A 12,898-nucleotide genomic window follows, 5' to 3' on the forward strand; every position below is an offset into this window, starting at 1 on the left:
GTTTGTTTGTATTAATGCCTCATTTATTTTCTATATTTTTTAGACCATTTGGAAGGGAATTTTGAGCAATGTTGCTGTAATTGAGGATTCTACAGACTTCTTCAAATCTGGAGCATCCTCGATGCATGTTGTCAGGTAACTTTTATATTTTAAATAATCATGTTTCTAAGCAATAAATGAAGATTGTGACCTTGTTATGGTTCTTACAGTATCTGTGATTTTTCCCTTTCCCGCTCTTGCCCCACTTACTCAAGCAGTACTCCCATTGACTCCCATGACATTGTCCTCAATTGGAGTTTTGCCTGAATAACAAGGGCAGGATTAGCCCTAAAACTAAGGGACTACCTTGGCAGATATTTGGGAGCGAGTCTATTATAGATCTGACAGCTATTCCAAATCTGGGGGCCCAATCCTGCAGCTGCATACCGAACTCCCATTGAGATCAGTGGGGATATGCACAAGGAGGGTTGAGTCCACTACTCCCAAATAGAGTGAGGTCACCATGCTGTATCAGGTCACATTAGTGAGCATCGCTCCTTTCTCTGCCCCAGATATCCACAGCCATCACATGAGAAGCCCTTGAGAGTTTTACCAAAATCATTGCTATTAATAATCCACCAAATGTAACATGATTGACAATTCCCGAACGGTACTAAAAGGCCTGAACAATACTTGCATGATGTAACAGTGCTGGGAGCTAGCCGGTTAGCCAGCACTCTGATCCCTCTGGCACTAATTGGTTTCCCCAAGGAGGTCTAAATGGGGAATGGAATGCACTAATCAGGCTGGGTGAGCTAATGAATTAATTAACTCATCTTCTGAGAAGTGATTAAAAAGGCACAGGAGGGAAGTGCAAGGGGAGAGTAGCAGGGCTGAGTCCAAGTCCAGACTTAGAGAACTCTTCTCCTCTCAGACCCTAGGGACACTGCAAATAGCATTGCTGCACAGAACTGTAAAGGGTTTGGGGCAGGAATCTGAACTAAACCGCACTGTGTGGATAACTAACTGGTGGAGTCTGAGCAGTTTCTGTGAAGCTAGAAGGCAAGAGCAGAGCGTACCCTGTTACACGTGACATATGTTTATCATTTGCCTTTTATTCCTAAACTGTTACCTCAGAGTATTTCAAAGCCATTGGGCCAAATTCTGCCCCTAATAACACCTGCACAATTGCTGTATATAACTGAGGACCCCATGGAGCCCAACGGCTAGCAGTAACACAGTACAGCTACAGAATAATGGCATGCACACAAAAAAGTCCACACATTGTACACAACCAACCAAAACCCTACTCCATCTTCTAATAATTGACTGTCTCAGCAATACTTCAGTGTAAAGTTCAGCCTACAATTTCTTTGCAATTTTCAGAATGATTGAAGAAATCAAACAAAAATATAGTGGACTTCAACTGCAGAATGAAGATGTGTATATGGCCACTAAGTTTGCAGACTTTATTCAGATGGCTGTGAGGAAACTGAGGGGAGAGGACGAAGAAGAAGAATTAGTCATAGATTATGTAAGCCTTTTTTGGTTTTATTGACATTTTGCACACTTTCTTTGATGGAGTGTTGGTTTTGTTTCTGTAGTTTTCATTTATTTGTGATGGAATGAAGGTGAAATTTGGTGAATTCCATTGCTTATGAAACTGGGAGATCAATAGCAGTGGATGGATTCATGCATATTGCACATGTAGGTATTGTAAACTTCCTTAGAGTGCCTTGCTCATGTATCTCAGTCATCATGCCCACAAAAAAATCTGCTTTTCTGAGGAAAACAGCAACAGACTGTCCTCCAAGGAACCCTAGCATGGGGCGGAGGGGGATATGATAGAGATCTATAAAATCATGACTGGTATGGAGAAAGTAAATAAGGAAGTGTTCTTTACTCGTTCTCCTAACACAAGAATTACAGATCACCCAATGAAATTAATAGGCAGCAGGTTTAAAACAGACAAAAGAAAGTATTTCTTCACACAGTGCACAGTCTACCTGTGGAATTCTTTACCAAAGGATGTTGTGAAGGCCAAGCCTATAACAGGATTTTAAAAATAACTAGATAAATTCATGGAGGATAGGCCCATCAGTGGCTGTTAGCCAGGATGGGCAGGGATACAAAACCAAACCAAGCTACAGTCTTTGCCTAAGCAGCTTCCTCACCTACGTCAAGTGATGAGCATCTCCAGTCCTTCAGGCAGGAGGATCCACCACTTACAGAATCAGAGGGTGCTTATCTCTTTGTCCTCAAAGATATGAATAACAAAGGAGTCCCGTTTGTTCCCTTTCATAGTCCAGAAACCTTTTGAAATGTATTCTTTGAAAAGTAAAGCAAGACAAAGTTCCTCCCTGCTGCTGCTTGTTCTCTGGGTACCAAGGCCTTTCTTCATCCTCTTGTCAATTTGCTTTCTCAATTGGCTTGATCGCTTTGTTTACTTTAGATGCAAATGTACCTTCGTTATCCTTTGCTTGTGATTAAGCCATGCTGTTTTCTCATAACTAGACCCATGCAGATAGGTAAATCTACATTCCTTTGTTTAGGGCAGGCTTGTTTGTCAGCTGCCTCCAAAACATATTACATGAACGTATTTCCAGCACACATACAGAAGTTTTTATACACAACTTGTACATACATCATGCAACAATATTCGTGACCAGCATGTCACCCATTTTTATGTGATACCTTACAGGTCCTTGCTTGGCTAAATATTCTGCCAACAGTGTGTTGGGTGAGCCCTGTGCCAGTTGGTATAAAGGAGCTCTTAGAGTCACAGTAACTTTAAACACATAACTAGGGACATTGACTTCAGTTGGATTATAAATCTACTTAGTCACACACCTATTTTAATACCTTGCTGGACTGAGGCCCTAATGATGATTTGATCCTGGATATCCACTAGTAAAACCATACAAATTCATTAATCCATTTCATAATTTAGGCACTTCTTCTCCTCAGAGGAAGTACAATTTCTATTTAGTTTTGCCTTAGCGATGGATACTGATAGCCATATATGCATCCTGGTACTTTGTCTGAAAACTGTTTTTGCATATTAAAGTTACAAGTTATATTAGGTACGTAGTTTTGCATGTCGCATGTATAGTATTGCCAACCCCAAATGTTCAAAAATTATGAGATTGGCTTTAAAATCACAAGATTAAGTAAAAATAATAGATTTGGTGATCTCTTTATTTGCTTTCTGCTTTTTAAGCCTTTAGGGTGCATCAAGGTCACATTTTGAAGCCTTCTCCATAGCCACAAGGGCTAGAAATTTATTTTTTATTTTTTTTAAAGAATGAAGGCTGAAATCATCACATATCCACTTGACTCCAGAATCTGGTGCTTTAAGGAAAACAGTAATGGTCATGAGACTCATGACAAAATCATGAGAGTTGGCAACGATGTAAGACACATTGAAATGCTGAGTTTCTTTCACTGTTAGGTTTCAAAAAATGTTAACAATATGACTGTGAAGATGCCTTACCAGTGTTTTATAAATGGACAGTTTATGGATGCTGAAGGGGGAAAAACATATGACACTATAAACCCAACAGATGGATCAGTGAGTAATTTCTGCATATGATAAATACTGGCTTATTCTGAATACTACATTTCTGGATAAATAATCTAAAACATTACAAGGATATTGCCAAGTTGAAAATCATGTAGTACATTTTAAAAGATTCCTTTACTATTTTACAGTCAAAACTTTAAAAAAATTCTTTAACTTTTAGTTATCTTGAAATGTTAATAATTTAATCTAATTTACTTTTCAGTTTTTATGCTCTTTATTCACTTTTTGCATCTTAGCCTGCATAGTGAAAACTGGCTGATTAATTTTGCTATGTTTATAGTCTTTTTCAAGTCGGTTTCACTAGCAGGTTCTAATACTTTAGCTTAGAGTTGCAGTGTTTGGCTTTGCAGACAAAACAGAGGAATGTTTATATGTTCTTTTAAAAAGTGTTTCAACTGAGATTTTTGTTAGTTTCTTGAGCACATTTCTGTTGATCAGAAGTTTTGTAAAAGCTTATTTTTACAAATCCTACAGTTTAGGCCAAATTTGTCCTGAAAGTGTCCTTTTAAATAGGGTGACCAGATGTCCCGTTTTTAAAGGGACAGTCCCATTTCTTGGGACTTTTTCTTATATAGGCACCTATTATCCCCCACCCCCTGTCCTGCTTTTTCACAATTGCTATCTGGTAACCCTACTTTTAAATCACTTTTAAAAATGACTTCTCAATATGCATTTTTTTCCCAAAAAGTACCAAATCTTGGCTGAGCAACTGTTAACTGAAAAGTTATAAATAACAGCCCTGATTCTGATCTCATATATGGCACTGTAAATCAGGAGTAACTGAATTCCGCTTAAGTGAATGGAGCTAGTTGTACCACTATTAATGAGGCTAGAATCAAGTACAGCCTTAGCAGTTTGGTGTTATCTTAAGGCATCTTAAATATAAGTGTCCATTTATGGTGATACATGTAACAAATATACCATTCCAGGGAGGCAATATCCAGATGGTATTCTAGAATGCTTAGGCATTCTATTGTCATACCAGACACTAAGCTTTTCCACTTCTTCAGTGTCTCATCAGTAAGTTCATGTGATAGTTGAAGAAATAAAATAAGGCTTGAGGGTGTGCTCTGTTGTTAGCAGAGTTTAAGGAAAGAAGGATCCAGAATTCTGAGCGTTCACACAGTCCTTCGAATTCCACTTCGAATTCCACTTTTCTGAACCTGATTGACCCATGTATAATAGGTAGCCATTAGAATATTAAATGTTAGTTTATATTTAAGTAAAAATGAAGAGAGAGAAAGAAAGCATTGTGTGTAACACCACTTTAAATGTGAGCTAACACTTAGCTGTCTTGTGACAGATAATAGCAAAGGTGTCTTATGCTTCAGTGGCTGATGTTGACAAGGCAGTAGCAGCAGCAAAAGATGCATTTGAAAATGGTGAATGGGCAAGAATGAATGCAAGGGAAAGAGGGAGATTAATGTACAGGTATGTAAGGGGGTTTGCTATGTTTGCTCATGTTTCTTAACTTTATTTTACTTCCTGTGAAAAATCATGGTATACCCCTTCTGAATCTGATGGACTTTCCTTGTCCTGGGGCTAGAGTGGCCACATTTCGGAAGGGGGTGAGGTAGGAGGGGCTAGGGGTTCTGAGATATGCTTACTTTGACTTGGGTCTCTGCACTGCAGTGTGGATGTCAGATGCTTTTTAAGTTAATGCAAAAATTCCCATTGACTTTATTGGGTGTTTGGCCCTTATTTACGTTACCAATAGCCAAAGGTCCCAATCCTGAAGTCAGTGGAAATTTTGCCTGAGTTGCAGTAGTTTCAGTCCCACATCACATTTGTAAGTTAAGTACAGTTAGAAGTGTCGTTTCCCAGTATTGTTATTTTTGATGCTCATTTGTTGTGTTTTAATTAAAAGACTTGCTGACCTGATGGAAGAACACCAAGAGGAATTAGCAACAATTGAGGCCATTGACTCAGGAGCTGTCTACACTTTAGCTTTGAAGACTCATGTAGGAATGTCTGTGCAAACATTCAGATACTTTGCTGGATGGTGTGACAAAATTCAGGCAAGCTAATATTTGACAGCAGTTACGCAAAGTCAGAAATGAATTACGATGCTTCTGTATACTTATTCTTTACTAGTACTGTCTTTTGCTTGTACAGCCCAGAAGAACAACTTTAACACAGGGAAATGAGGCATTCAAAGTTGTGGGTGACAGAATTAGAATTTTGCCTAGTAAGAGTCTTCCTGGAAACATGATAGGAGCACATTATGCCTGCTATTGGGAAACAGGAATATAGAATCTGACTTGTGCTGACAGATAGGCTGGTTGAGAATGTGGATTGTTATAGAGGAGATATACCTCATATCCGTGGTAGAAGGGTTTCCAGCATCTTTCTGTCTCTGGCATCCTGTTAACAGAACAAATCTGGCTGTGAAGCCTTCCATGATGGCAATGATTTTTCTGAAACAAACATGGTTAGATAATTGGTGCATTTTAGTTTTCCTTTCTAGATATATACATTGTTTGAAATCCATTGTCTTTCTTTTAGGGTTCTACAATCCCAATTAGCCAGGCCCGCCCAAACCATAACCTAACATTCACCAAGAAGGAACCCATAGGGTAAGGCTATTGTCTTCTTCTTAATGACCACAAACTAGTTTTAACCTTGACAAATAGAAAATCCTTTCAAAATCTGTTACGATAATGTAACTTTTTTTTCATATTTTTCCCAATCTTAAGAGTCTGTGCAATTGTTATCCCTTGGAATTACCCACTGATGATGCTTGCATGGAAGAGTGCAGCATGCTTGGCTGCAGGCAACACGTTAGTTCTCAAACCAGCACAGGTAAAATCAAAAGGGAAAATGCAAATTATGGGTGTGATCCTCCCACTCCCTATTCAGGCAAAGCTTCCATTGACTCCATCCATTTACTGACCTGTTGCATGCTATAAAACATGTAAAGTAGTAGCTATTCCCACACTGATACAAGGCACTCCTCTTCACTAGAACTCTCTGCACCCTCAGATTACAGAATACATTAAAACTTTCTGTTTGTCTATTGATGTCGTCGTTGCATGGAGCTATGGTTAGGGAAGAGGGGGAGAGGAGGTTGCACACAGGGCCAGCTCCAGCTTTTTTGCTGCCCCAAGTGGCGAAGCAAAAAAAAAAATGGAAAAAAAAGAAAAAGATAAAGCCGCAATCCCCGTCACTTCAGCGGCAGCTCTACTGCGCCACTTCATTCTTCGGTGGCAATTCGGCGGCGGGTCTTTCCCTCTGAGAGGGAGTGAGGAACTTGCCGCGGAAGACCCGGACGTGCCACCCCTTTCCATTGGCCACTCCAAGCACCTGCTTCCTTTGTTGGTGCCTGGAGCCGGCCCTGGTTGCACAGTGAGATGCATGTGTACTCAGAATATAACTAATCTGGGATGTAAACAGAATGCACTCCTTTTTCTAAGGGAATGCCACTTTGTCAGCTTTGTGAAAATATGAACTAATGTAAGATTCATATTGTAACAAGCTAAAATGTATTGCACATTAAATATTTCACAGCATATTTAACTAAAATAAAAGACCTAATCTGACTATTGTGTACATGCTTAGGTCACTCCTTTGACTGCCTTAAAGTTTGCAGAGCTCTCAGCTAAAGCAGGATTTCCCAAAGGTGTTATAAATATTCTGCCTGGTTCAGGTAAAGCATTGACCTAATTATTTTTCTGTACAAAATATAGCTCGGTATGAACTGTAGTTGAGAACAGTTAAGTAAAAGACTGAGGTGAGGTGAAGTTGTTGGTGATCTAGGTTTTTACCTCTGCAGACCTGTCAGGTGAAAACTGTGCTGAGTGGACTTCTCCTTCTTAGTGGATCTTTGTCCAAATTACAGAGCTGATACATCATTTCACATGTATTCTCTGAGCTGAATGGGGAATGACTATGAAGCTGGCCAGGGGTGTTTACCCGTTATCTACACATTCTCAGTTCAAACAAAAATACAAAAATTTTCAAAGAACTATTTATAATACAGAGAAACAATGCTTTTGATTATAGGATTTTTCTTATTCTCCAAAGCTTGTTGCCAGTAGCAAATATTATTTCAATAAGATTGTGAGAAATCTAGTTAGGTAAGTGTGACAGATCGGTCGGTGGAGACAATTTAACATTACATCAGCTAATTCACCTCCTCACAATCATGTTTAAACATAAGATTTCCTAGTGAAGACAAACCCCAAGATAACTGTGGGGCTGATTCAGTGAAACAGTACATATCTCAGCTGATCCAAGTTTAAAATATAAACTGGGTTCTTCTACCAGCAGTCCGAGAATCAGAGATGAAGTTCTCAGCTCCATTGGTGAAGGGAGGGATTTGTGCCATTGTGGTTTTAGGTTTATTAATCTGAGGTGTTAATAGTAACATAAGTAAGGATACTTATTTTTTAAATTAGATGCTATTTAACCTGACAGGCCTACTGGACTATTAGAATGTTAAGAATTGCATGTACATTTTCCAATTAGTTGTTTCCCACATCTCACAATAATACAGGTGGTTTAGTGGGACAGCACATGTCTGAACACCCAGATATCCGCAAACTTGGATTTACTGGTTCAACTCTTATTGGTAAACAGATCATGAAGAGGTATTGTATTCATTATATTCAGAAGATGTTTTAGATCTTATTTTATGCTGTAGATTATTCAATGTTTGTTTACTACATTGATGTGCAAACTACATCTTGCACATGACATTAAAATGACATGTAGACTATGGATGGGATTATATTTAATCATTTGTCTTTATTAAATAGTGGAAATATCATTTGCTATTAAGTCCAACTGTCCAAAACCAAAAATAGATATATGCTATACATTTTCACCAGCTGATCTTAGGGGAAATAATTTCATTACTAAAAGATGTCTGAATGTTAATTTTACATAATTATTTACAACCTTCCATAGCTGTGCAGTCAGTAATCTGAAGAAAGTCTCCCTTGAACTTGGTGGTAAATCCCCACTGATCATTTTTGAGGACTGTGAACTTGACAAAGCTGTGAGAATGGTAAGGTTACTTCAAAGTAAAACATGTTCAAAGCCTGGTTAGTGCATCTTATTAAAAAGCAATTTTCTAATTCCTTCTCTCTTTCTTACATGCCCCCCTCCTCAGGGCTTGCTAAAACATTCAGGAGGATAGCCTTTAAGCCTCGTGCTGTATGTTGAACCAAGGCTCCCCTTCTCTGCCAACACAGTTCAAACTTTTGGGGCTTATTCAAAAAGGCTGGGATGATCTCCAAAAACTTGAATTGAAGAAGAGTGAAGGTGAACAGTGGGCTTCCATTGAGTCATGTTAACACTGCAAAAAATTAATTTGACAAAAAATTGACACTTAAAACCCCTCCAAATGCTTAAAAATGTCTGGAAATGAGGTTGAGATTCAGTCAGTTCCCCACTGCCATGTAATCCTTAATGACTCACTATCACCCACATACCTGACCTATACTTTCCATCCAACCTTCACTTCTGTCTTATCAAATTTGCCGTATATATGCATTGAGGAAAATGAGTAGATTATAAAATCCTATTTCCTATTGAAGGGATCTGTTTCCAATATAACACTAGTATATACTACATCACTCATTACAAAAAGACTTAGTTGCTACATGATGTGGTTAGTGTAGGCCCTAATCCTGCAGTTAGAGCCCCATTGAACCCAAACAACATTGTGCTGTTGCACGAGACACAAAACAGTGAAGCTGACTCTCCAATCCATTTTTATGATCCAGGAAGAGTTAAATGGGGGCGACGGGGCAGAAACAGCATGCACTGTGAAAAGCCAATTGAATTTTGAAAATCTCTTTATGGTTTGATCATCTGAGATATTGCGAGAGCCAGTCAGAAAATGGAAACAAATTTTTTCATGAAAATATTTTTTCCCATGGAAAAAAAAAATTTTCTTTGAAAGTTTTCTGATGGTCAATAGTAAATAACAGGGACAAATTGTCCCTCCTCCATGAGGCCTGAGTCCATAGGCTTGATGTAGGGGAGGTTCTTTGTGCATTTGACAGGATGGGAACACATACTTCTCCACTGGGTCACATGCTGTGACTGCCCTCATCGCCCTCCATAAAGGGAGTGAATCAGCAGAGTTGTGTATTCATCAGCCTTGCTTCCAAACTCCTTTTCCATGGTGCTGTACAGTGTCTCTATGGAGCTTCACTCAACAGTGTGCAGGGGATGTGCACCTCCCTAAATCCTGCCTCCACATACAGCAGCTCCACTGCACCCAGGGCGATTTCTATTCATGCACATTTTTATGTCGAGAAGATAGAGGGAAGAAGGGTAGGATTTACCCCAGAGGAAAGAAAACATTTTTATTTCTTTAATGAGTTTTATGCCGATATTACCCCTTTAAAGAAGAGTTCTATACATTGATTGATCCAGACATAGCAGAAAAAAGAGAGAGAGAATGTAGCTCCAGGGAATAGCTGGAGTGGGAAATTAATAAAACCAAGTATCAATATAGTGTTTTCTTCTTACACAGGGCATGGGAGCAGTATACTTCAACAAGGGAGAAAACTGCATTGCAGCTGGAAGACTGTTTGTGGAAGAATCAATTCATGATGAGTTTGTTAGGAGAGTGGTAAGATATTTAAAGGGCTCATGTTCAAAATAAATTCTTCAGTAACAATGTAAAGCAAAGATCAAGTCATTTTATACACACACACAAGTTTATGTATCATGCAAGTTCTTCAGTTGCTGCTGATGCTGGGAAATCACGATTCCTATCATGAAGCAATGAAAAGGGTGTACTAATGGGAGACACCTGCCCAAGAAATGCAACGAGAAGTGACACACTTATAAAGAAATGTTATCCTATCAACTATCTCTGTACATTTATCTAAGCAAAAATTGCCAAATTTGTATCCATGAGACTTAAGACCACTGTGAATATGGGAAAAAATAGGGAAAGACTGGAAGTATAGCAGGGATTATACAAGAGTATCTAATGTTCACCATTAAAAATTCAACACTGCTGTGTGAAAACTCAGTTATTTAGTGCTATTTAGAATAGGAATGACATTTAAAATGACATTTTAAATACCAGACACAGTAACAGAAGAAACTTAAAAATGAATAACTAAAAAACAATGGTCAAGATTTTCAAAAGTGTCCAGTGATTTTGGGTGTCCAACTTGAAACAACTTAAAAGAGCCTGATTTTCAGAAAGTGTTAAGTACTCCTGAAAATTGAGTCCCTTCAAGTGGTCTTAAACTTGGGCACCCCAACACTAAAGTACCCATAGTCACTAGTCATTTCAAAAAAAATTAGCCAGCGTGTCATACTATGTAACTTTTCATTTTAATTGGGTAATGTGTAGGTGGAAGAAATCAAAAAGATGAAAATTGGTGACCCACTCGATAGAGCCACAGATCATGGTCCACAGAATCATAAGGCTCATCTGGAAAAGCTGCTGGAATATTGTGAAATTGGAGTGAAAGAAGGAGCAACATTAGTGTACGGAGGAAGACAAGTATGTAGACCAGGTAAAATACTACCTGGAAATGTTTTGAATTTTTACATTTTTAAATAAAAGCCCACATGGTTCCCTCTGTTGTGTAGCACAAAGAGGAATAAACTCACGGAAATACAGTACAAAATGAGCTGAAGGACAGATACATGGTTTCTTTCCCACGGCCACCAAGGTAGAGGACTCTATGACGTATACCTACATAAAGTAGGGTGTCATTGTCCTGGAGAAAATCACTTGGCATAAAGACCTGGAAGAAAGAGATGGCTCATACTGAAGAACTCTTCAAATATTTACATGTAAGGAGAAACGCAGCCTGTTCTACAATATTTCTTTGCTAGGAGTGGCTTTTATATAGAGACTAAGGGGAATAGTCCTCACTTGATACATATGACTTTCACGGCACAGCTCCCATATACCCTTAATGGAAGTTGTGCAGCTGACACACCAGAAACTAAATTGAGACTTAGGTCAGGTCTAAACTAAAAACTTTTGCCGGCATAGTAACATTGGTGAGGGATGGGGTGTTTTTGATGTTGTTGGGTTTTTTTGTGAGTTTTATACTGGCAAAAGCCCGAGTGTAGAGGCAGTTATACTGATTAAAAATTACTTTTGCCAGTATAGCTTAGTTTGTTCAGGGAATGGTATAACTTATTCTAGCAAAAGCACTTTTTTGTTGGTACAAACTGAACCTTGACTAGGATGGGTTTGCTGATATACCTGTACCAGCAAACCTTTTCTTCTGCACACCTGGCCTATATCTCTAGGAAAGTAGAACTTCTGGTGGGAAAGTCTCTGTACAGACTGGTTTTCTTTCTCTAAAGAAAATTTAGAGTGGATATTTACATCTGCTGCTTAGGCTTATACAATACTTAGCTCAGAATATGGAAAACAGAGAGTGTATGGTGTGTGGTACTATGTAGGTAGAGAAGGAGAGAATACAAACAAAAAAATATTTTACTCACATGCAAATGATGCTCTATCTGTGTTCTTTGTTTAGGTTTCTTCATGGAACCCACTGTATTTACAGATGTTGAAGACCATATGTACCTTGCCAAGGAAGAATCCTTTGGTCCTGTTATGGTAATTTCAAAGTTTAAGAATGGGTATGTTCTGTTCTATTTTCAATAATAGCATTTTGTTTTACTTTATCAGTAAGTAATGCAACCATAGCACCTGGTGCTGTGATCCTGCCAAATCTCATAAGGTTACGCTGAGTCATTGTGCGGATAGGAATCCTAGTCTAAGGAACAGATAGGGGTTGAAGAAAGCGTTTAGTACAGACTACTCTTCTCAGTTGCCACAGAACCAAAGATACAGCAAGGTGGTAAGGGACACTACATTGCTGGAGGCACCATCTTTTACATGAGATTAAATAGCCAATAGCACTTTTTGCAAAGCAAGGGTAGTCAAATGCAGTGTCCTAACCACGCTACGAAACTTACATTCTTCCTATGGTATCTCAGTTCCCTGTGCAGATTCTGATGGCTGAGTTACCCTTCTTCCTTACAAACTGTTTGTTGTGTCACATTACTATGTGTTGTTTAACTACAACTGTATTTTGTTCCAGAAGTGGGTACATTCCAGTAAGGGGTGAGACAATCCCTTTGTTTAGTTTGTGGACCAGTTTACTAGATTTCATAGTAGCAGCCATGTTAGTCTGTATCCGCACTCTAGTAAACTGCAAAAAGAACAGGAGTACTTATGGCATCTTAGAGACTAAGGCCTGGTCTACACTACGCGTTTAAATCGATTTAAAGAGCGTTAAATCGATTTAACGCTGTACCCGTCCACACTACAACGCCCTTTATATTGATATAAAGGGCTCTTTAAATCGATTTCTGTACTCTACCCTGACGAGA

At 38.7% G+C, this 12,898-nt stretch overlaps 1 protein-coding gene across 1 annotated transcript in view; it reads left to right on the forward strand.

Moving 5' to 3' along the window:
• ALDH1L2 (aldehyde dehydrogenase 1 family member L2) overlaps positions 1–12,898 on the forward strand; it is a 52,363-nt gene that overhangs the window by 31,619 nt on the left and 7,846 nt on the right. Inside the window, exons 9-21 of the mRNA XM_032762385.2 lie at positions 44–135; positions 1,366–1,513; positions 3,431–3,550; positions 4,866–4,993; positions 5,430–5,580; positions 6,068–6,138; positions 6,259–6,364; positions 7,121–7,208; positions 8,058–8,151; positions 8,471–8,570; positions 10,050–10,148; positions 10,887–11,052; positions 12,037–12,142. Coding sequence (XP_032618276.1) covers positions 44–135; positions 1,366–1,513; positions 3,431–3,550; positions 4,866–4,993; positions 5,430–5,580; positions 6,068–6,138; positions 6,259–6,364; positions 7,121–7,208; positions 8,058–8,151; positions 8,471–8,570; positions 10,050–10,148; positions 10,887–11,052; positions 12,037–12,142 — 1,469 coding nt within the window. The remainder of the gene's footprint in view (positions 1–43; positions 136–1,365; positions 1,514–3,430; positions 3,551–4,865; positions 4,994–5,429; positions 5,581–6,067; positions 6,139–6,258; positions 6,365–7,120; positions 7,209–8,057; positions 8,152–8,470; positions 8,571–10,049; positions 10,149–10,886; positions 11,053–12,036; positions 12,143–12,898) is intronic.

This window comes from Chelonoidis abingdonii, chromosome 1 (genome assembly GCF_003597395.2).
Source record: "Chelonoidis abingdonii isolate Lonesome George chromosome 1, CheloAbing_2.0, whole genome shotgun sequence".
Classification (NCBI taxonomy): Eukaryota; Metazoa; Chordata; order Testudines; family Testudinidae; genus Chelonoidis; species Chelonoidis abingdonii.